This window comes from Pogona vitticeps, chromosome 10, assembly GCF_051106095.1.
Source record: "Pogona vitticeps strain Pit_001003342236 chromosome 10, PviZW2.1, whole genome shotgun sequence".
Lineage (NCBI taxonomy): Eukaryota > Metazoa > Chordata > Lepidosauria > Squamata > Agamidae > Pogona > Pogona vitticeps.
In genome coordinates this window covers 10,917,475-10,941,069 of record NC_135792.1, presented here as the reverse complement: position 1 = coordinate 10,941,069, position 23,595 = coordinate 10,917,475, and the positions used below count along the sequence as shown (strand labels likewise).

Genomic DNA, 23,595 nt, shown 5'->3' with positions numbered 1-23,595 from the left:
CATTAGTTTCTATGGACGGAAAAGAGCAGATACGGATCAAATGGTTTTCAATGCATTCCTATGGGAAATGCAGATTTGACTTGAGAACTTTTTGACTTGAGAACCGCCTTCCAATACGGATTAAGTTCTCAAGTCAAGACCCCACTGTACAGTGACCAAAAGCCTAATAAATTACAGAACATAATCCTTTTCAGGAGGAGGATATTTACTGTTGAAAAATGTTTACTGCCTTTACATGTTTTTTTAAAAGATAGTTTCTGTTAGAAGGGAAATGTACATTGTACATTCAGCAAAGCACTTTGTTTTAAAACTTTGTGAAATTACCAAGAAAAACAATAATGCACCAAAATTCTTCTGTGGATGTGCAGTACATTTTTCTTATGACAAAAATATGTTTTTAGAAAGAGTGTTTGATATATTCAAAGTTAACTCAGCTTTCTATCCTTCCAAGGTTGGTAAAACGAGTACCCAAAATTTTTTTTTGGGGGGGGGGAAATGGGTAGCCTGCATAATTGACTTGTAAACCACCCAGAAAGTGGTTGAAGCGCTATGGAGCAATATATAAGCAGCACACTTGGCTTTTTTTTTACTTGTTTAAAGCAGGATATTTTATAATATCTTATTGAACATATATAGTTTTCTCTGCCTTTGGAAGGGTAGAACAAATATAATCTCTGTTTACATCTCATTCTCAACCAGGGCAGTAGTAATCTGGCTTGATTACAGCTGTCCTCTTTGGCTGATGGGGCAAAGATTGTCACCAGCATTATTACTGAAACAATAGGATTTTATTTTTCTTTACATATTAGAGCCTGCCTTTCCTCTAACAATGTCTGTGATGTGTACAGTGGTGCCTTGCATTACAATGTTAATTTGTTCCAACGAAATCGCTGTAGAACGAAAACATCGTAAAGCGAAATTTAAAAGCCCATGGAAACGGATTAAAACCTGTTTAATGCGTTCCGATGGGCTTAAAACTCACTGTCCAGCGAAGATCCTCCATAGGGTGGCCATTTTCGCTGCCTGTCTTGCGAGGAATCCGTCCCTAAACACAGTGGGGAGCCATTTTATTTACCCTGTGGCCATTTTGAAACCGCCAATCAGCTGTTGGAAAATCATCGTTTTGCGAAGAATCGGTTCCCAAAGCAGGGAACCGATCATCGCAAAGCGAAATTTCCCCATAGGAATCATCGTTTTGCGATCGCAAAAAGTTCATCGTAATGTGATTTTGTCATTAAACGAAGTGATCGTAATGCGAGGCACCACTGTACATGGTTCTCTATATCTCTATTTTCCTTGTATCAGTTCTGTGAAGCAGGCCAAGCTTAGAAAGTATGGCTGACCTAAGGTCACCCAATGTATTTCATGGCTGATGGGGATTTATACCCAGTCTCCCGAGTCCTCGTTGCAACACTCTTACTGCTGTATTACACCCACTCTCTTAATTTGTAGTTAAGGTCTGTCCTGAGCCAATAAGTATATAACTTATTACAATATGTAGAAAAACTGTAAAATGTCACTGAGCATACGCAGAATGCTTTTTGCTGTGAGCAGCTATTTACACACAACTTATACCAGAGATAAAAGAAGATGTTTTGGAGGGTGCGTGTGGGGTCCTTAATTCATCAGTAATTGCAGTGGTTAAATCTTAAGCACTTTAATTAAATTTAAATGTAACATTTGATGCTGAACACGGAACAGCAAATTACCTAAGTAACAGAAAATCTAATGAGGAATTCTCTGTAAAATGAGAGCCCTGGTGCCTTTGAACATATTCAAAGAAAGTAAACCACAAGTGTTCTCACTTGCAGATATTTATTTCGTGTGTGTTGTTGTTTATTTGTTTAGTCGTGTCCGACTCTTCATGACTCCATGGACCAGAGCACGCCAGGCCCTCCTGTCTTCCACGGCCTTTTGGGTGTGTTACTGATTTGAAAATATTGAATTGTGAGAATTCATCTGAAATCCTTTTTTCTTCTGTAGATCATGAATTTTCTGCAGCTTTTTGGGCGATTGAAGTCGGTTGTAATTGGCATGATCCATGTGAAAGCTCTGCCAGGTATGTTCTTATTTATTTTTTTAAAGAATGGGAATTACTTTTTAAAGACTAAACATGCATAACGTTTATTCAGGTAACAAAGCTCGCCACCTCAGAAAAACCTAAATGGAAGTGCATGTGTATAATTTTTAGTACTTAATACCTTCATCTTCAGAAAATCTTAGCTATTAAAAGTTGGGGCAACAAGATAAGGCATGATGTCCATACTGAGATAAAACCTTTGTTCGGCCAACCAAGCAGATGGGATAATATATTGAAATGCATTCATTAAGAAGCAGCTGTATTGACTTTGTTTTCCTTAATTTGCATTTTAATGAATGGAAGAGCACCCAGACTCTTTCTTATGGCTGCTCTGCAGGAGGAAATGGAGCATTCAAACCTGAGGCTTACTTCAGTTCATCCCTATAACAATGCACCCTTGGTTATTGTTACCTTTGGTTACTGTTACTCTGAATGACTAGGAACCGCAACCTTCCATAGAAGTCAAAGGCAGAACACAGAAGCCTGGCAACGTCTTATGGGTCATGTTTTCCCCAGCTTGTTGTTGTTGTTTAGTTGTGTCCGACTCTTCGTGACCCCATGAACCAGAGCATGCCAGGCCCTCCTATCTTCCACTGCCTCCCAGAGTTGGGTCTAATTCATGTTGGTCGCTTCGATGACACTGTCCAGCCATCTCATCCTCTGCCGTCCCTTTCTTCTCTTGCCTTCACACTTTCCCAACATCAGGGTCTTTTCCAGGAAATCTTCTCTTCTCATGAGATGGCCAAAGTATTGGAACCTCAGCTTCAGGATCTGTCCTTCCAGTGAGCAGTCAGGGTTGATTTCCTTTAGAATGGATAGGTTTGTTACCCAGCTAATTCATATGAAATAGTGTCATTTGTTCAGAGACATACCTTACTGTTCACTTTCTACATTGTTGTGCTTGAGCTGCATTAATATGTAAGGAACTTAAGTGAGGGAATAACAACTGACACATTGTTATTGTTTTGTCTCCTTTTGGCCATATAACGGGGAGGTTAGCTTATCGTTTGTTTCTTTATACAATATCCATAATTCTGATGGGTCCAAATGCTAGGGAGGGGTTGCTTTCTGATCCAGAACACCATCTTTGTCTTTGCAGGAACACCAAGGAGTTCATTGTCATTGGCTCAGATTACTGAAGAAGCCTGCCAGGAAGCTGAAATTTACAGCGCTGCAGGACTTGTAAGATATATCTTCTCCTCCCTCTCTCTCCCCCCTGCTTTCACATCTCCCAAACTTCCTGGTTATTAATATTTTATGTGGTAGAACTTTGTGTGAAATATTGATGTTAAAAAAAACACATTGGCATGTTAGAAATAAAAATTCATATTTCGTACATAAGCAAAACCATTGTTAGTCATCGGGTTCAGAACTGAAAGCCATGTCCAAAAATTTGACAGGGCCTGAAAAAATGAGAAGCTAGTTTATCTTATGATGCCACTGAAACTGTTTCTCTTGAATTAATGAAGTGTGCACAAGGTCTTGTCCTGTGGGGAGAAGTGGGTGGTGGAATTTCTGTAGTGTCCTTCATCTGGAGGTGTCATCTCACATGCAAAATGTAGAATCCTCCACTTTAGGAAGAAGGATTATAAATTCTCCAACCAGTAAAACAAACTTCTTTTTCTGGATTTCTATTTTTGCAATTGTCAGATCATCATGACTAGATTTATCGAACTGATGTAGTTGTGCTCAGACCCAGAATACTATTTCTGATTTCTAATTATCCTCAAATTTCTAGCCTGTACAAACTACAGGTTAGTGGAATATTTTCAGCATTGATTTGATTCAGTGTTAAGATCATGTGTGTTGTCCAAATGGCAATGTTTTTAAGCAGAGGTTGAAGAATATCTTTTCATGGGAGTTGCTGTGTCCTAAAACTCTTAAGAACATAGAATCTGAGGACTACAAGATATGAAACGTACTTATGTTAACTTCCTGCCATTCATTTGGTCAGAGTTGTATCAAAGATATCCATGCAATTGGAAGAATAGCTTAATAAAATAGTGGTGCAAGCCGTGGTGCAAGCCGTACATTATGGAAAGAGACAGTTGTACTTTTTTGCCTTGCAGATAACTGATGTTTGCTGCTGTACAGCTAAATGTTATGTCATTAAAGATGAGTTCACTGATCTTATTTTATTTATTTATTTATTTATTTATTTATTTAACTTATATGCCGCCCACTCTACCCAAAGGTCTCTGGGCGGCTTATAACAATTAAAATTCAATTAAAATACAATAAAAGATAAAATGATTAAAATACAATTAAGATTGCCATCAGGACCCACATTTGATGTTATTTCAATTAAAAGCCTTCTGGAACAGGAAGGTTTTGACCTGGCGCCGAAATGTTATCAACGTTGGCGCCAGACGAATCTCAGTCGGGAGGGCATTCCATAGTCTGGGGGCAGCTGCCGAAAAGGCCCTTTGTCTACAAGCCGTCCCTCTTACCTCCTTAAGGGACGGCTCTTTCAAAAGGGCCCCCTGGCTAGATCTTAACTGCCGGGTAGGCTCATATGGAAGGAGGCGGTCCTTCAGGTATCCAGGGCCCAAGCCGTTTAGGGCTTTATATGTCAAAACAAGTACTTTGAATTGGGCAAGCATCACAAGAGAGCTAAAAGCTCAGTGGTGGACCTCAGCCTTTGTATGGGGAAATGTTGCAGTTTCATTTCTGATTAAAAAAACAAAACACCTCAGACAGTAGGCTGAAACTACCTGTACCTGAAACCTTGGGAAAGATTTAGCCACTTAATATTGATGAACTGAACTATCAGGGCCTTTGTCTATCTCTTTCTATGAAGCACATCTGTTTATTCAAACAGTTACAATACTCATTTTTGTATGTGCCTTTATTCTATAATCATGCCACTGCACGCACCCTGGCTGCTGGGTGCATTTTTAAGAGTTTGAAGGGCAGTGTAGCATATCTTATTAAATGGCATATCTGATTAAAAAGCAATATGCTCAAGTGCAGTTTCTACTTGTCTGTACCGTTGCCCAGCCGTAACTTTCCTATGACAGATCGTTTGACAACAAGCAGTATTCTGCTGTGTATATTTAGAAAGCAAGACTTGAAAGGCCATTTTGAGCCAGAGGCAACAACAGTTGGGTGCTAGTGACTGAATTTCCTTTGGTCTTCCGGTGTTGCAGTAATTTCTGTAGGCTGAGAGATTTTTAACAGGATATGTGTCCTTTTAAAAGGTCAAGGGGTGTTTTATATGTTCCACTGCACCTCTGAATCCCTCTGTTGCAACACACTACTTCCTCAGCCTGCCTGCAGTGAACATATAAACTGCCAGCTTTGCTGTGGTGCCCTAGTAAGCTAGCCTTCAAGCTAGACTTGGACCACTAGTTTCTGCCCTTTGAGTTATTTCCTGGCTGTTCTTTTAATTGGGGCAAATTATTTTTAATCAGTAGGCATTTGATTTAGGTTCATAAACTCACACCATTATAGGATCAGAGTCAGAACTTAAGTTCTCAATAGACTAAGGGAGTAAAGAGCTATTCAGATCCTGAATAGATATATAAAGAAGGTCAATTACTGGGAGAGAGAAATGGCATATGCTGAAAAGAAAAATATAGGATAGGCTCCCTGTATGAAATACAGCTGAAGAAATGTTTATATGTCTAAGTATTTACTTCTGCAAATGCATCTGGTTGTTTCATATTAGTTTATAATTCATATGGGGTGCATTGGAAATTTTGGCAGCTTGAGGTAGTTTAAACACTTGAAATAATAATTTCCAGGCAGTAAGTAATTCTATTCAAAATTGGCTTCTATTGACTTTTTACTTAAAAATTAATTTCCAGCTTTGTTAACATAAAGACTATTATGTTTCTGTTTGTTTTTGTTTTCTGTCTCCCAAGGGCCCTGTGGTCTTAAAAGAGAATTAACTATTAAATTCTCTTAGTTTTCAGAATGGGGAGCATTGTTTTTTTCTTTTCTGCCCAGTAGCTCTTAACGTTTCTTAAAATCTGTCTTGGGTTTGTGAGCCTGCAAAACTTTTCTCCTACATTCCATCTTAAGACTGTTGCAATCTGTAGGTTTGTGGAGCCATGACACTACTTCCAGATTCTCTCCTTCCCCAACTTGTTTGACATTCTGCCTGGAGAACTCAAAAGTTTGTTCATTATTGTGTACCATATGAAGTTGGCCTCAATAAAACTATTACCCTATTAGAAGTTTTGGTTTCATCTAATATCATCATTATAGAATCCTTTCAAACAATTCAACATGGGTATATTTGAACACATTTAAGACTAATGCACTAATATGATTGGTCTATCAATCACACAGCCTTTTCTTGTTGCTATAGCTATTCCATGGCCTTTAAAAATATATTTTTTTTGCTGAAACTGTGAAGTGGAATAGAAAGGATTGTAAGTACATCTTGCTGTTTCAAAGTGGTATGCAGACATGACTGATGAAAGGAAATTCTCAGTCCTTTTTTTAAAAAAAAGAATGTGGCTTGTTTGATGTATTAGTGATTCTTTTTTAAAAGAACATAAATATGGAAGATTTATAATGCTGGAGCATATTAATGAAAACAAGTGAATGCTCAGACATGAAGCCATCTGTGCTGAAAAATTGTAGCTGCTATATGCTTGTTTTGCCAAACACAATCAGAACTGCCATGACAAGATTATATGCAGTGACATATTCAGAGGAGTTTAGAACTCTCCCTTTTATTAGGCCCTTCTTTCCTCTTTCTAAAACTGGATATACCACAATTTATTAATTTTATGGACTTACTGAACATTTTCTCAGACTGGCCCAAATCCTTTTGCTTATGTATGTATGTATGTATGTATGTATGTGTGTGTGTGTGTGTGTGTGTGTGTGTGTGTGTGTGTGTGTGTGTGTGTGTGTATGTGTATGTGTATGTGTATGTGTATGTGTGTATGTATTTATTTATGTATTTATGTATTTATGTATTTAACTTATATGCTGCCCACACTACCCAAAGGTCTCCGGGCAGCTTAGTGTAGTAAATCACTCTAGAGCAGGCACGTTGAATCAATGGAGTTTGAGTGAGCAGCTCCTCTGTAAATTCTGTCGGGCTTCCTCTAGTTTAATTTATTATGCTAACTAACAGGATTTTGGCCATTGTATCTATAGCCAGCATCAATATGGTTGGAAAGCCTGCATCCTCAGGTTGTGGTGATGCCTTGCACCATAAAGTAACCAGATTGTCCCTTAAAATTTTCATTCAGAAATTATGAAGATTCTTTCTCCCTAACTTCCTAATACTAGAATTCTAGCTCACCACCATTGTAGTGATGACTGGCCGTATTGCAAGACTGGCAAAAACAAATATTTTTTCATGCATCATAGAAGTAAGTTAGTAAAAATAATTTTCAGAAAATGTGGTTACTGAGTAATTTGGCAAACTCCATGGAGATGGGCATTCTCTGTAGCAAGTAGGACATGCAACCAAATTTATGCACAATTTAGTTCAGTGTGGCAGCCAACTATGTCCCGTTCCAGAACACTCCAATTAGCCACTTTCCCTTCCCCTCCTCCATCAGATAGCACTTTATTAAATTGTTTTTGAGGGGGGAAATGCTTTTCCTCTTTTGGTTTTCTTTTCTTTGAAACTTGGATGTACTTTTGCAAACCACACCATTCTCTTGAGCCTTCCAATACCACTCCTTCTGCATGAGGATCCACCTTCAGAGACTGTTTTGCCATTAATATGTTGGATGGTGAAATCAATATATGCAAACACAGATGGGATAGTTTAGAACAGTGGTTTTTAACTGCTGGTGTTTTGGATTTTATCTTCCACAATTCCTGACTGTTGGATGTGCTGGGTGAGGATCCTGTAAGTTGAGGCAGAGGAGGCTAGCGACTCCACTTCCCTTGGGATATTGAATCTAATCTGGGTTTTTTTCTAAAAGGGCCACTGAGGATTCTGAGCCAATTTGGAATTAGGGTTCAGAACCTCTGGCTGGCTCTTGTACAATTCAAATTAAAAACTCAGGCCCCCATAAAATCAGAGTTACAGGGTTCCACTTAGCTGAAGTCTAAGACATTGGGAAGACAAGAGTTTTAGAACCACAATGCTTATTGCTTCAGTCAGAAAACAGGGCAAGCTATTACTGTCATGGCCCTGCTGGCTTTTGTGACTACTGTTTTAGACCCTTAAGCATCTATGAACCATTATTGTTAGTTCTTCTGTTAGCTCTAATTGAGTCCATTCATGCAGTGTCTTGGTTTCATGTAATTTAGGAAGGAAAGGCATGCTGGTGTGCAACTTTTGGCTTGAATGATACTGAATATATTTTACAATGCCAGCTTTTCATGGTAATAGTCACTAGCAGAATATTTAAAGAAGTACAAGTAATACTCTATAATATAAACAGTTCAATAGTGTTGGCGTTGTGGTTCCTTGCTGCTTTAGAATTTTTTGTATTTTAAAACTACCACTTGGTGGTGCAAATCTTCATTTGTAACCACACTAGTGTACAATAATGCTAATAGTGCAACCTTTGGAGGCAAATTGCCTCAAGTTAAGAAATCCTCAAGAGGATTCTGGCCAATAAGCATGCTTCAGGAGATATCAACTTCCCCTGTGCAATTTAGATACTTTCCACTAGTGGGTGAAGCCACTCTAGCAGTAAAACATAAAATTATATTGATTCTCTAATGGGTCTATAAATATACACAGCTGGCTTTTTGCCAGGAATAATATTTTTACTCATTTTCTATTAAATTAATTTTCATATTTTTTTTTAAAAAAATCTTACTTATTTTCACCTAAGTGCTGCTGCAAGATTTTAAAGGCACTTTGGAAATAGCGATGGCTTGCTATTTAGAATTTTATCTGTAAAAGGTGTAGCTGTGCTCTAAATCGTAAAGGCTGGAGTTCTGATTCATAGGAATCAATGGAAGGAACAAAAATCTCCACTGAGCAATTCTGAATTCATATGTGAGTGATATATGGATGTGGAAAGACGGGGACAGGGATTAGTGGATGATGATGACATTGGACCTAGGAAATCTATGAGTCTAGTCATGGTCTCAGTTGGGGAAGCGGGGATAGCTTTTGAAATGATAAGGGGCCAGGTAAAAAAATAGTGCCACATCATTGGAATATAATGTGCTCCAAGTGAATTACTGCAATGATTATTATAAATAACGCCGAGGGAGGCCTGGAGAGAAAGAACAAGAATCCGGGCCTTCTCGGCGGTGGCCCCTCGCCTTTGGAATGGTCTCCCTTCAGAGATCCATCTGGCTCCCTCACTGGGTGTTTTTAAGAGCCTACTTAAGACCTGGCTCTTTAGGCAGGCTTTCCCTCCTGTCATCACTTGATTATTTTTATCTTTTCCCCATCTTGAACGATATTACTATTGTTGTTCTCTACTGTATTTTATTATATCACTTTTACGCCATTTTTTATTGTTAGCCGCCCAGAGTAGACTTGGGTCTAAATGGGTGGGGTATAAATTTAAATACTGTAAATAAATAAATTTTGACCCTGGAGAAAAAAACTGAAACTCAAGAAAGATCAAGCTGATACTTTGCTAAATTATCAAGAGTGCTGTTGCTTATGTAGCCGAAACAGGACCACACACAAACACACACAAACACAGAGACATAAAATCCATTATTTTAAAGCACTTTACATGTTAAAATGGGTTTATCATCATTATCGTGTTCAATCAAGTCAATTCTGAAATATGGTGACCCTCTTCATAGTGTACCAGGTAGAGAAATGCTCGGATGTGGCATATCCTTCTTTTCCTCTAGGCCCCAGAGGTGCCTAGAGAGGTGCCCTGGGACTGTGCAGCTTGCCCAAGGCCACACAGGCTGTCTCTTCTCTTAGGAGGCACAGCAGGGGAATTGAATTTCCAATCTCTGGCTTCCCAGCCAGATGCCTAAAACACTGAGCTATCCAGCCGGCCAAGATGGGCTTATAAATAACTATTAATAAGCTATTATAGAAGGAAACCTACTGCTCACTTTAACCCTCAGAGTTGGACTTAGCTGGGAGAATAGTAAGTGGTCAAAATTACTTGGGTTCCCCCAACCTTTTCATTATCTTACGTTGATGGAAAAGCAGAATGAAAGCAAAAGCCCCAGGTGTTCTGAATAAGCATCTTTTTTCCCTGATGTGTATTAATTGAGGATCTGATTAGCAGATCCTTCAATTATCACAAATGAGTCAGTGCCCCCTATTTTGTTAGGACAATTAAGGTTTGACTTGGTAACTCTCACCTGAAATGAGAGTTACAATTTCATGTTCTTTGTACAGTACTTTAGATTTTATTCAGAAAGAGTCTTACTGAACTTAAGGTTCATTTGTATTCTCGAAGGCTTTCATGGCCAGGATCTGATGGTTGTTGTAGGTCTTTCGGGCTGTTTGGCCATGATCTGAAGGTTTTTCTTTGTAACATTTTGCCAGTCTCTGTGGCTGGCATCTTCAGAGGACAGGAGTTAGAACTCTGTCTGTGTTCTGGTGTAGTGTGTGAGACAGTTGAGTATTTATAGCTGTGGGATTAGCTTTTTGTTCTTTTCAGGAGATTGGGTGATTATGGTGATCAGGGTGTTTTTTGTTTTGGGTGTATTGTTGTGATAAGGGGGGGAGAGATAATCTGCCATGGTGATTGATGGGTGTCGTTAGCTAGTCTTGTGTGCAGTGATCACTGGTCATTGTGGCTGGGTAGAGTTCATTGACCAAACAGTCAATGGCCAAACAGTCCGAAAAACTTACAACAACCATCAAAGTTAATTCTTTATTTGATTGCTTTACAAAGAGTATGCTGTTGGTCAAGGTGTGTTCGCAAATGGGTGTTGGTACCAGCTGAGTCATGCTCATAATCTCTTCTTTGGAAGGAAAAATTGTATTTGGTAGAATGTAGTATGGCACCTTAGTCTTAAGCTTGTTTGCTGATACTGCCTTCTCTTTCACAGTAATGCTTGAGACCCATAAAATATCTTTCATGAGCTTCACTACATAAATGAGGCTTTTGCCTTACTTTATATAAGCATAGTCTCAGTATATAGATTACTGTATAAGCCTAGATGAACAGATACTGTGCTGCACTGCCAGCTACATAAGAACAGTGCAAACTATTGAGCATTATCTATCTGGTTTTTTATTGTATGCAAAGCCCTCTATTTGTTTCTGAGGAGTTCCGCTGATCTTAATCTACTTCCTCTGTGTTAATTCCCATAGGATGGCTTAATTGTAGAGAACATGCATGACCTGCCGTATGTAATCAATGTTGGTCCAGAAATTACTGCAGCCATGGCAGTCATTTGTGCGAGGGTGAAACAAACGTGCCCTCTTCTTCCAGTTGGTGTTCAGATTCTTTGTGCCTCAAATCAACAGGCTGTAGCTGTTGCACTTGCTTCAGGTAAGTGGAACTACTCGAATTTTTTTTTCTGTACTGCACAGAAGGGTAGACTAAATGTGATCGAGTTGACTAGATTTGCGACTGCTTGTGCAAAACTACAATGAATTTTGTGCCGTTCTGTAATATATATTATTTCAGTCTTCAGCCAGTCATTCTAAGGTGGTGGTATTGAATAAATGAAGAGATGGGCCTCAGGCTGACTCTAGAAAATAGCGATTTATTTTGCAATAAATGGCTAGCATATTTTGACTATGCAAGCCTCTCTCAGGCAAAGAACTTATTTTGTCTTGCTCTAGCATGGGTTACCTGAACTTCAGGTTTGCTCAAAGGAAGACTAGAAGTAATGAGTTACAAATAACTGCATGACTAGTTATTTATAGCTAGTTGGAGTCTGGAAAAGATGGTATAACAAGGTTACCTTTCAAAACCAATACAAGTAGGATTGAAGTTACTTTGTTAGTTTACAGGCTAGTCCCTTTCAAAGAATACTTTTAAACGACATTTTAGAGATACTTTGATACGATTTTTTTTCAAGTTTTATACCCTTCTGTTATTGGATATAAGATGTTTGGGGGGAGAGGGATAAAAAATAATAAAGAAAAAGTAGTGAGTGGCACAACAAATAATATAACAGTTGCAATAGCAACACAGTAGTTTTGAAATACTGTAACAAGTAAGAGGTGTGGTTGTTACAGTATTTGAACTGTGAATACTGTAACAACTACAGTATTTACAGTTTGGAAAGTGATTTTTCATGCTCTGGGGAAGACTTGTGGTTAGAATGTATTAAGCAAACATCATAAAAAATAAATTTTATTATATCACTATTGTTTGAATCCTTTTTCTTTCTCTTTCTATTTCTTATAGTGCTATACATACACATTTTCTGCTGATGTTGGCACATCTGTCACATTTTACAGATCCAGTAGAGGAGAGGTTAGCTTCTATTTACCCAAAGTTATGCAATCCAGCTGAGAAGTCCAAAGGACATATAATGTTCTTGATCTGACAGTTCTTCCGTATCACAGAGGAAACCCCTACTTCCTGCAGTTTAAGAGCTAACCTTGGTGTACCATTTCATCTTTGTTGATATTAATTATTTTTTTAAATTTTTTTTAATGAAAACTATGGGGAACAAACATGTAATACACAGAAACCGAGGGAGGGTTATTTAGTAGCTTAGCTAAACAGAGAAGGTTAAAACATCTCTCTGTAAGTTCATATGAGATATTAGCGAAGAACATAACAATAAAAATCTTTTGTTGTAGTTATTTATATTGATTTCACGTGTAGGAACTGTTAATTTCCCTATTAGTGCTCTATTAGTTAATTTCTCTCATATTTCCTCCCATAGGTTTAATCATAGTCCCTCAAACTTTTATTTATTAATTTTACTGCCAGACATAAAAAAAATAGGTAAGATTGGTAGGTTATGCGTAAAGAGACAGAAGGCCCAGTATGGGGAATAACTGAATTGTTTGCTTAGCTATTAATTCTGTTTTTTTCAAATACCCGTTTTCAGAATCATAGTTCCTTGTGGCACTTCCACCACATATGCAAGTATGAGGCACATTGCTTCCAACATTTGGGGCTCATGTCTTGATTTATTTAGCTTAATTTTAGGGGTATGTAGTACCACTATAAGGCAATGGAAACTGATTTAAATATTGGGTTATTCAAAATCCTTTCCCTTTTTTCTTTGTTAATATGATATACCTGATCACCACTCCATATTTATCTGTGACCCTAAGCCTTTCTACATAAGGATTTCATCATTATTTTATAGAGTTTGGAGACCCTTACCCTTTGATTATCAGTGCCCGTTAGCAGTTCCATTGATATTGAGAGTCCTTTGGGTTGTCTTATAATCTGGGTCATAAATGTAAAGTATTGAATTTGGAAAAACTTAAGTCATAAGGGATTAAAGTCTTATACTTGTGTTTAAAATTGCACTAACTTTTTAGGGGTTCTGCCAGCAAATAGTTCAGAATGGCCCTGTGTCCCTTAAATAGTGTCCATTTCTTCTCATCATAAAAAAGGGGGATTGTTTAAGAATGCCCAAAGGTCCTTCTTGTGTGTCCCTGGAGGTATAGCTTTATGAACCGTTGAGCACTTTATTTGTTGAAAACATCTCACAATTATCTCATGCCATGAGTCCAGCAGTTTTTGTGTTAGCGGTACTGACAAGTAACACTTTAATCAGGTTGTGCAACTCAGCTTATACCATGCCTCTAAAATTCTGCCCCTAACTTTATATTAACATTAGTGCAGATATAATTTACACTACCATTAGTTTGGAACAGTAAAAAGCTTTTAATAGAAAGTGGTTTTGTCTCAGATATCCTACTTCCTTTCAACAAAAGATATTTTCTATTCACATTGGATTGGACCTTGCGTCTCGAGATTTGTTGGCCTGTAAATCCTATCACACATAGACCACACAATTAGATGTCAAGTGTATACACCAATATCTCCGAACCCAATATTGAGAGACAGATCATAAGCCCTTGTTCTATCTGAGCTTCTTTCCATGGCCATATTAACAATTGCTTTATGCATCTTGTGGGACGTGGTGGCGCTGCAGGCTAAACCGCAGAAGCCTGTGCTGCAGGGTCAGAAGACCAAGCAGTCGTAAAATCGAATCCACGCGACGGAGTGAGCGCCCATCGCTTGTCCCAGCTCCCGCCAACCTAGCGGTTTGAAAGCATGTAAATGCAAGTAGATAAATAGGGACCACCTCGGTGGGAAGGTAACAGCGTTCCGTGTCTAAGTCGCACTGGCCATGTGACCACGGAAGATTGTCTTCGGACAAAACGCTGGCTCTATGGCTTGGAAACGGGGATGAGCACCACCCCCTAGAGTCGGACACGACTGGACAAAAATTGTCAAGGGGAACCTTTACCTTTTACCTTATGCATCTTCATGATATATTTCCATTGATAGCTTTTATCCCTTTAGTTTGATAAAATGATATGAAGGATTAATTTTCTATCATTAGAATTACTCATCTAATTCTAGTTATACCTCAGGATACTGTAGTAATCTACTGTAATGAACTATTACACTTCAATGGAATTAATGAAATTCACTTAGGCACAAATTAAATTAACCTAAACTGACCGCAGGCCGAGGGGTAGTGACCGTCTTAGCTGTGGGTTCAAAGGTGAGTTCATTCACACAGCTGGGTGGTTTTAGATATTGTTACAGGTTTTTATCCTTTGCTCTCTCTCTCTCTTTAAAATGGACACAAAGGTGTTCTGGTTCATTCACGAACAGTGCTACGTAATACTCTTATTGAGCCACTAAAATATAAGAAAATAAGAGCTTTCAAGTCCAGGCGGATGTTTCTTCAAGAGGACGTTTTTCATTTTGAAGGGGCTGTGAGAGAAAATTGTCTTGACCAGATGTTGTAAAGTCAAGATACTAAAGTTATATTCCAAGAAAGAATCTCCAAGCTTGTTGCAAGGAGGTTTCATCTCAGGTAATGTAGGATGAATTTCAGTTCCTCTAGTCCAGATCATGTGGACTTTTCTCCTTCCTCTGCATCATCAAGCTCTGTAGTACCTGATCCTGGAGAAGAATCCTGCTGGACTCAAAGCTCTCCTACTTGTAATATTTTAGAAGCCCAGTAAAATATATACGGATTGCTGCCTTGTCGTGGCGAAGGGGCTTGAGTAATTCAGAGAAGCTATGGGCTATGCTGTGAAAGACACCCAAGAAGGACAGGTCATAGTGGAGAGTTCTGACTAAACGTGATCCACCTGGAACAGGAACTGGCAAGCCACTCCAGTATCTTTGCCAAGAAAACTCCATGAACAGAAACAAAAGACTAAAAGATATGACGCTGAAAGATGAGCCCCTCAGGTCAGAAGGTGTCCAACATGCTACTGAGGAAGAGTGAAGAACAAGGACAAGTAGCTCCAGAGCTAATGAAGTGGTTGGGACAAAGCTGAAAGGACGCTCTGCTGCGAACGTTCGTGGAAGTGAAAGGAAAGTCCGATGCTGCAAAGAAAAATACTGCATAGGATCCTGGAATGTAAGATCTATGAACCTTGGTAAGCTGGATGCAGTCAAGCAGGAGATGGCAAGAATAAATATTGACATCCTGGGTGTCAGTGAACTAAAATGGACGGGAATGGATGAATTCAGTTCAGACGATTACCATATCTACTACTGTGGGCAAGAATTCCGTAGAAGAAATGGAGTAGCCCTCAGTCAACAAAAGAGTGGGAAAAGCTGTACTGAGATACAATCTCAAAAATGATAGAACCATTTCAATATGAATCCAAGGCAGACCTTTCAACATCACAATAATCCAAGTTTATGCACCAACCATCAATGCTGAAGAGGCTGAAATTGACCAATTCTATGAAGACTTACAACACCTTCTAGAACTGATACCAAAAAAAAGATGTTCTTGTCATTATAGGGGACTGGAATGCTAAAGTAGGGAGTCAAGAGATAAAAGGAACAACAGGGAAGTTTGGCCTTAGAGTTCAAAATGAAGCAGGGCAAAGGCTAATGGGGTTTTGTCAAGAGAACAAGCTGGCCATCACAAACACTCTTCCAACAACACTAGAGGCAACTCTACACATGGACATCACCAGATGGGCAATACTGAAATCAGATTGATTATATTCTCTGCAGCCAAAGATGGAGAAGCTCTATACAGTCAGCCAAAACAAGAACTGGAGCTGATTGTGGCTTTGATCATCAGCTTCTTGTAGCAATATTCAAGCTTATAATCACCTCCTGGCAAATGGAAGGGGAAGATATGGAGGCAGTGACAGATTTTACTTTCTTGGGCTCCTTGATCACTGCAGATGGTGACAGCAGCCACAGAATTAAAAGATGCCTGCTTCTTGGGAGGAAAGCAATGACAAACCTCAACAGCATCTTAAAAAGCAGAGACATCACCTTGCCGACAAAGGTCCGCATACTCAAAGCTATGATTTTTCCAGTAGTGATGTATGGAAGTGAGAGTTGGACCATAAAGAAAGCTGACTGCCGAAGAATTGATGCTTTTGAATTGTGGTGCTGGAGGAGGCTCTTGAGAGTCCCCTGGACTGCAAGGAAAACAAACCTATCCATTCTGAAGGAAATCAACCCTGAGTGCTCACTGGAAGGAAATATCCTGAAGCTGAGGCTCCAATACTTTGGCCATCTCATCTGAAGAGAAGACTCCTTGGGAAAGACCTTGATGTTAGGAAAGTGTGAAGGCAAGAGGAGAAGGGGACGACAGAGGATGAGATGGTTGGACAGTGTCATCGAAGCTACCAGAATGAATTTGACCCAACTCTGGGAGGCAATGGAAGACAGGAGGGCCTGGCATGCTCTGGTCCATGGGGTCACGAAGAGTGGGACACGACTAAACAACAACAATATATGTGTGTGTGTGTATCCCAAAAAGTGCCCCCTCCCCCCCTTTTTGGTTACATTATTTACCAGACATGTATCAGGCTGAGTGGTGAATTCTGCTGTGCCAAATAAGAACCCTCACGAGGGTAAAAATATATACTTTAAACTTTGCATAGCGTATTTCATGCAAAAGTAGAGAAAGTTTACTTGAATAAAAAGCCAACTACATTAATAATGCAAATTGTGCCAACACAGCTTTGTCTTTATCTGCTGAAACACTGGTTTAAAAGTTTCAGCATTTCATTTCTTTGTCTTGTGCAAGAATGCTAGGTGATTAATACTGAAAGCGCACATTACTTTTATACAATCTCTTTAATGTATCTGGATGCAAACGGTGACAGATGAATCACCCATTATACCTAACATCTGTTTCCTAGATTGGCACCACTTTTTTTCATATTACACTTTATTTTCAAAAAATATAACAGCATTTTTCCTCCTACATTGTTGTAGATGAATGCTTTGGTTTACTTAAACATCTAGGATCTTGAGTCAGTAAACAGAATTGATTAAACAGCCGATACAGCTTCACATTAAAGTGCACTTTATAATTTCAAGTGCACCTCCTCCTTTCTTAACATTATTTCTGTGTTTCTAGAAAAGATTTCTTGAATATGATTGCCCCCTTTCTGTCTTAGGATAACATTTTATATTCTTCATTTATTTTGAATTAAATGGACCTCTGAATAACTTTTCAACAACTTTTCCAGTAACTTGGAGTTATATACAGATATATACATAAACCCTGGAGCCTGATCCAATGCAAATTTAGGGTTGCAGTTTCAGTTGAAGCCAGGGGACTAACATTTGAGTGAATATGCATGGGCGAAGGCAGCTGTAGAACTTTTAGGAGTGACAGTTTTAAACAACCAAACATCTTTGTTTGATCTCTAGCTGCTAACCATGCCCATCATTTCAAACAATTCATGTCAAGTGTAATCCTGAATTTCTGAAAATCATACTTTGCAAATTAGTTTTTTTATTTATTTATCAGTTATTTATTTATTTTGTATCTTTTGTGGGGCACTTTTCTCTCAGTGAGGGGACCCAAGGTGACTCACTTGAAAACAAGTAAGATTAAAAGATTAAGAGTAGACTATGTCTAGATGGCCGGCATATAAATGCAATAAATAAATAAATAAATAAATAAATAAATAAATAAATAAATAAATAAATAACACAATAAATTGCACATTAAAAAGCAATTAAACTATTAAAATAATTAAAATACAGATGTATACAAATAAAAATCATTCGTTTTTGCCTTAACCTTTTATGTTATGTGCTGTCAAGTTGCCTCTGACTTATGGCGTTCCTGTGAATGAACAATCTCCAAAATATCCTATCCTCAACAGCCTGCTCAACTCTTGTAAACTGAAGCCTGTGACTTTCTTTAGGGCATCAATCCATTTCATATTTGGTCTTCCTCTTTTCCTGCTGCCTTCAACCTTTTCCTGCATTACTGTCTTTTCCAGAGAATCCTATCTTTTCATGATGTGTCCAAAACAGGACAAATATGAAACTTGTAATAGAATATAATAATTATTGTACCCTGTTTCCCTGAAAATAAGACCTATCCTGAAAATAAGCCCTCGTATGATATTTCAGGATGCTCGTAATATAAGCCCTACCCCCAAAATAAGCCCTAGTTAAGAGAAACCCCGCCCTCCATCCTTGTGCAGCCACCAGAAGAAGATGACATGACTGTATTTGAATAAATGTAGATTGTTGTACATGAAAACAATAAAACACCCCCTGAAAATAAGCCCTAATGCGTTTTTGGAGCAAAAATTAATATGAGACCCTGTCGTATTTTTGGGAAAACACGGTAATGTCTTATCAAGTTGATTGACCAAGGTTTCCTAAGTATCAAGTACAGTGGACCCTCTACTTAAGGAATTAATCCGTATTGGAATGGTGGCTGCAAGTCGAAAAGTCTGTAAGTCAAATCTCCATTGACCTACAATGCACTGAAAACCGATGAATCCCATAACCAGTGGTTTTTATTCTATTTTTATTCCATTTTAAGTTTTTTCTGTTCTGTAAGTCGATTCTCTGGCTGCAAGTCGAATCAAAATTTTGCAGCCAGAGAAGTCTGTAACTCGAAAAGTCTGTAAGTCGAGCCGTCTGTAAGTCGAGGGTCCACTGTACACAGAAGTGGTCTTTGTTGGCACTCTCCAACTTGTCTAGTTGTGCAGAAATCTCAGTTGGACCCTCTCTTATGGTCCAATAGTGAGGGACTGAAGCTTCCAGCTACTAGCTATGCAAGCGGTCACTCCAGTCCATCGAGTTATACTAGCTGTCCGTGTTATCAATACAGAACCCCAAAACAAGTCTTCCTTTCTTTATGTTTCTTCTAGTACTCTTTGGAAAAGGTACCAACATACACAGATGCCACATAAGTAACAGTCTGTTGAATGTTTCTGCCACATCAAAAAAAAAAAAAAAAAGAAAGAAAGAAAGAAAGAAAGAAAGAAAAGAAAAGAAAGAAAAGAAAAGAAAAGAAAAAAGAAAAGAAAAATTATTTTGCAAATTATTTTGTAAAAGGTGGCCTTTCTTTTTTTTGAGTGATAGGAATGAGAATGTTTTACAGTTTGATATTGGGAACCATCATATTTTTAAAATTTATTTGATGTATATACTACTCCATTAGTGCATCTGGCGACTTTGCAAGTTAAAACTTACAAATCTTGAGCCAATAATAGCTCTTTATTAAGTTTCTGTTAGTAGCCTTAAACTTTCAAAGTCAGGGCTCAAATTTGGTGATAACCTGCAATAGTTTTTGCCAAATATCCCATTTTTTTCTCCTCAGTCTCTGTCCTGCATATTACTCATCCCCTTCATTCTCTCCCCTTTCTCTCTTTTTCTTTAAAAAAAGGCACTAAAAAGAAAATGATGACACTAAAGTGTGTGTGTGTGTGTGTGTGTGAGTGAGTGAGAGAGAGAGAGAGAGAGAGAGAGAGAGAGAAAACAGTTGTCCAAGGCCTCTGAATGTGTAGTTGGGCACATTCTTTACATTATAGTTTTCTTTTTGTTCATAGTTCTGAAAGTCATATCTAAAAATATAGACTTGGAAAAAATATTATCAAAACCTGACTAGTGAGGGAATTACTCTTACTTCCCACAGCCTGCTCAAACTGAATCTTAAAATCTTGAGTGTTGTGTTTTTAAGCAGGATTTAAAAAAAAATTAATCCTTACTGCATTGTAATATGTTTTTTGAGAGCTCCAAAATGTGACACTTCCACTTTAAAGCCTTTTGTGCCATCTGGTTCACTGGCAAGGAAAACCTATTTTCACTGCTATATTAAAGGCTTGATATAAAACTACTACTGCAGTAAAATCCACATTTTTAAAAAAGTATGGCTTTTAAAAAGGGGTTTTTCAATGAGGTCCTGTGTGAATTACTCAGATGGTCATAATGCATCATTCTTGATGGGTGACATTAGTTTTTAAGAGCCTACAAAAAAAAGGTAGTCCTTATGCTCGGTAGGGGGATTCTGGGAGATGCAGTTCAAAAATGTAACGTTTTTGGCCTCTGGTCCTATCAGTCGACCCCATTTCTTTACTGTTGAATTGATCTCAGGCTTCTGAAGCACTTTCTCAATAACCCCTTAGAAAAACATGGCAAGAATAATAATTGTGAGGGACTCTGTCAGCAGAGGATAATGGCAGGCACTATAGACACAAGGAAGCAATAGGTATAAAATAAAAGGGGTCGTAATAGGGACTGGAGGTTAATAAATATTAACACTGAGCACACTGATGGATCAGAGTTACAAAGTTCAGCCTTATTTTCTATTTCTTGATTTAAGGGCTTGCTTTATAGCAGAATATCTTCTTGCTTTTTAATGGCAAAAAAAAATGTCTTGTCTAAAACTACATTCTGTCTTCATTTTCCTCGCATCTGAGTGTGAACAGCAAGAGCTGTCCCATATCTGAAATGGTTTGCCAGGCTTTGTTCACAACTGCTTCATTATTAACAGGTGTGCCATGTGTTCTTCAGTAGTGCATAATTTCCTGTGCATAGATCCTGATTTAATTAACTACATCTGTTTGGGGACTGAACAGAATGATGCATATTACTGAAGCTTGGGAGCATTTATGGAAGTGATAAAGATACAAATAGAGATGCAGATTGCACTGTAAATCACATTTTGCTATTTTTCCTGATAATTTTCAGGACTATTTGGTCAATGCCACCAAATCTGGCTTGTGTTCTAGCCTCCCAGTCCTGGTTTTTGTTTTGTTGTTTTTTGACAGAACAATTAGTATTAAGTCAGAGTTAAATTCTGTTCTGTTGTGATCTCTGTCTCCTTGCTGTGAATTGCACGGCTGCCTGCCTTGTTCACTTAGAGTGGCATTATAATGATGCAATATTGACCAGGATTTGTGCTTTAAGGAGGAGCTATAACGTAACGGTAGAGCAAATGCTTTTGGTATAGAACAGCAGCAGTTCCATTCACGAAATGTCGATTTAAAAACCTCAAGTGTTAGATCTGGCGAAGGTCATGGATAGTAGGACTGGCTTGCAAATGAGAGAACAGTGAAACATGCAGAAATCTAACAGGTGGCAGAATAATTTTCTGTACTGCAGTTTCTGTTTGAGGCACAGCTCCTTCCTCTTTTCATTGCCCACTAATTCCTGTCTAAGAAATACATTTCTGGCACCTGTGCCATTCTTTAAAACAACCTGCAGGATATTTAGGAAAAGATACAATGATGTGCGCAAGGTCATGGAGCAAGCATGACATAGTGGTGTGCATCCACTCAGCATAGTAATACACCACTTGCCTTAACGTACCCCATTTGTATTTGGGATTGTCTAGTAGTGAAGCATGTTTCTGCCTGATGCTCGTTCAGATTTATTACAGTAATCTTGGTTTATCACCATTTGTAGGTCTTGACTTTATCCGAGCAGAAGGCTTTGTTTTTTCTCATGTGGCAGACGAAGGGATTTTAAATGCCTGTGCTGGCGACTTGCTAAGATACCGGAAGCAAATTGGAGCAGAACACGTCCAGATTTTTGCTGACATAAAAAAGAAACACAGGTAAATAGGAACCCATGATAAAAATGTTTTTCTAGTAGACAGTTACTTTGGCAAGGAGGACCACACTGAAGAGTTCTCTTAACGGTAATGATGGGTGGATGATCTCTGTTTACCAGGGATAAAAGGTCTATGCTGACTAAATGAACCAAGGACCTGGTTATTTCCAGCCACAAAGATAGCCTCACTCACACTTGAGCTTTTTAAGATATTGAGCAGGTAAGAGGTTATAAAACAGTGGCACATCGAGTACATTCTAGGGTATAATATGGGACTGCCTGAATGAAAATGTCCTTTCTATGAAACATTACATAGCTACAAACAGATACGCTGAATATCTGAATAGATGTAACATGTATATTGTTGATGGGGGCCACTGTGAATGAGTGGTTGTTAGCTAAGCACGCAATCCTAACACACTTTACTTTGATTTATTAAATCTTGAGGAGACAGAAACATAATCCGTCAGTTATTTTGCAAAGAGAATGAAGGTTTTACGACTGCACTAGTCACTCCAGGTATAACTGCACAAAATAAACAGGTTATGTTTCTGCTGTTGACAGCGCTCATGCTCTTACAGCTGATGTCAGTGTCGCAGAGACCGCTAAGGCAGCTGAATTCTTCATGGCTGATGGTGTGGTGTTGACTGGAAGTGCAACCGGATTGGAGGCAGATCCCAAGGAATTAGAAGGTGAGAACCAGGATAGCGTCCGAGATATACGGAATTGCCATTTGTTTGCCTCGTTAGCTACATTCGCCTGCTGCTGTTCTTCCAGTGAGTTTGAGACGGAATGTTGCCGTTTTGTGCTATCAAGTTACTTCTGACCTATAGCAAGCCTGTGAATTAATGACCTCCAAAAGGTGCTGTCATTAATAGTGCAACTCAGGCCTTGCAGAGTAAAGGCAGTGGCTTCCTTTAAGCAGGTTCATGTCAGATCTGCCTTTTATTTGCTGCCTTCAACATTTCCTAGCATTATCCTCTTCTCCAGTGAGTCTTGCCTTCTTGTGATATCATACACCCTAAGTATGGCTTTGCTACAGTTAGTTTAACTTCTCATGAGAATTAAGCCTTAATTTGTTCTAGAATGTACTTTTCTGTCTTTCTCACAGTCTGTGGTAGTTCTAAGGCTCTCCTCCAACACTACATTTTAAATGAATCAGTTTTTTCCCCTGTCAGCTTTCTTCATTGTCCAGTTTTCACATGCAACCAATATAATCGATAATGACATAATATGGTTAAGCTTAGCCTTAGTCTGTAGTGACACGTCATTACAGTTAAGTTTTTTCCAACTATAGTTGAATAAAGCTTGTACCATGTTTTCCCGAAAACAAGACAAGGGTCTTATATTAATTTTTGCTCCAAAAATGCATTAGGGCTTATTTTCAGGAGATGTTTTATTTTTTTCATGTAGAACCATCTATATTTATTCAAATACAGTCATGTCATCTTCTGGTTGCTGCACAATGGTGAAAGGCAGGATTTCACTTAATTGGGGCTTATTTGGGGTGATAGGGCTTATATGAGCATCCTGAAAAATTATACTAGGGCTTATTTTCAAGTTAGGTCTTATTTTCTAGTCAGGCTACATCAGCTTGACTATTTCTAGTCAAGCTGATGTAGCCTGGAATCATTACAACAATGAAGCAACATTTACTTTAACATTCAGATGAATGTTGAAATGAATGGA

The 23,595-nt window shown here is 38.5% G+C and overlaps 1 protein-coding gene across 3 annotated transcripts in view; it reads left to right on the top strand.

Moving 5' to 3' along the window:
* LOC110069791 (uncharacterized protein F13E9.13, mitochondrial) overlaps positions 1-23,595 on the top strand; it is a 35,463-nt gene that overhangs the window by 4,077 nt on the left and 7,791 nt on the right. For all 3 annotated transcript variants that reach the window (XM_072980882.2, XM_078380346.1, XM_072980883.2), the window contains exons 2-6: positions 1,984-2,059; positions 3,180-3,262; positions 11,262-11,442; positions 21,760-21,910; positions 22,471-22,598. In XM_072980882.2, coding sequence (XP_072836983.2) covers positions 1,987-2,059; positions 3,180-3,262; positions 11,262-11,442; positions 21,760-21,910; positions 22,471-22,598 — 616 coding nt within the window. In that variant the 5' untranslated portion in view covers positions 1,984-1,986. The remainder of the gene's footprint in view (positions 1-1,983; positions 2,060-3,179; positions 3,263-11,261; positions 11,443-21,759; positions 21,911-22,470; positions 22,599-23,595) is intronic.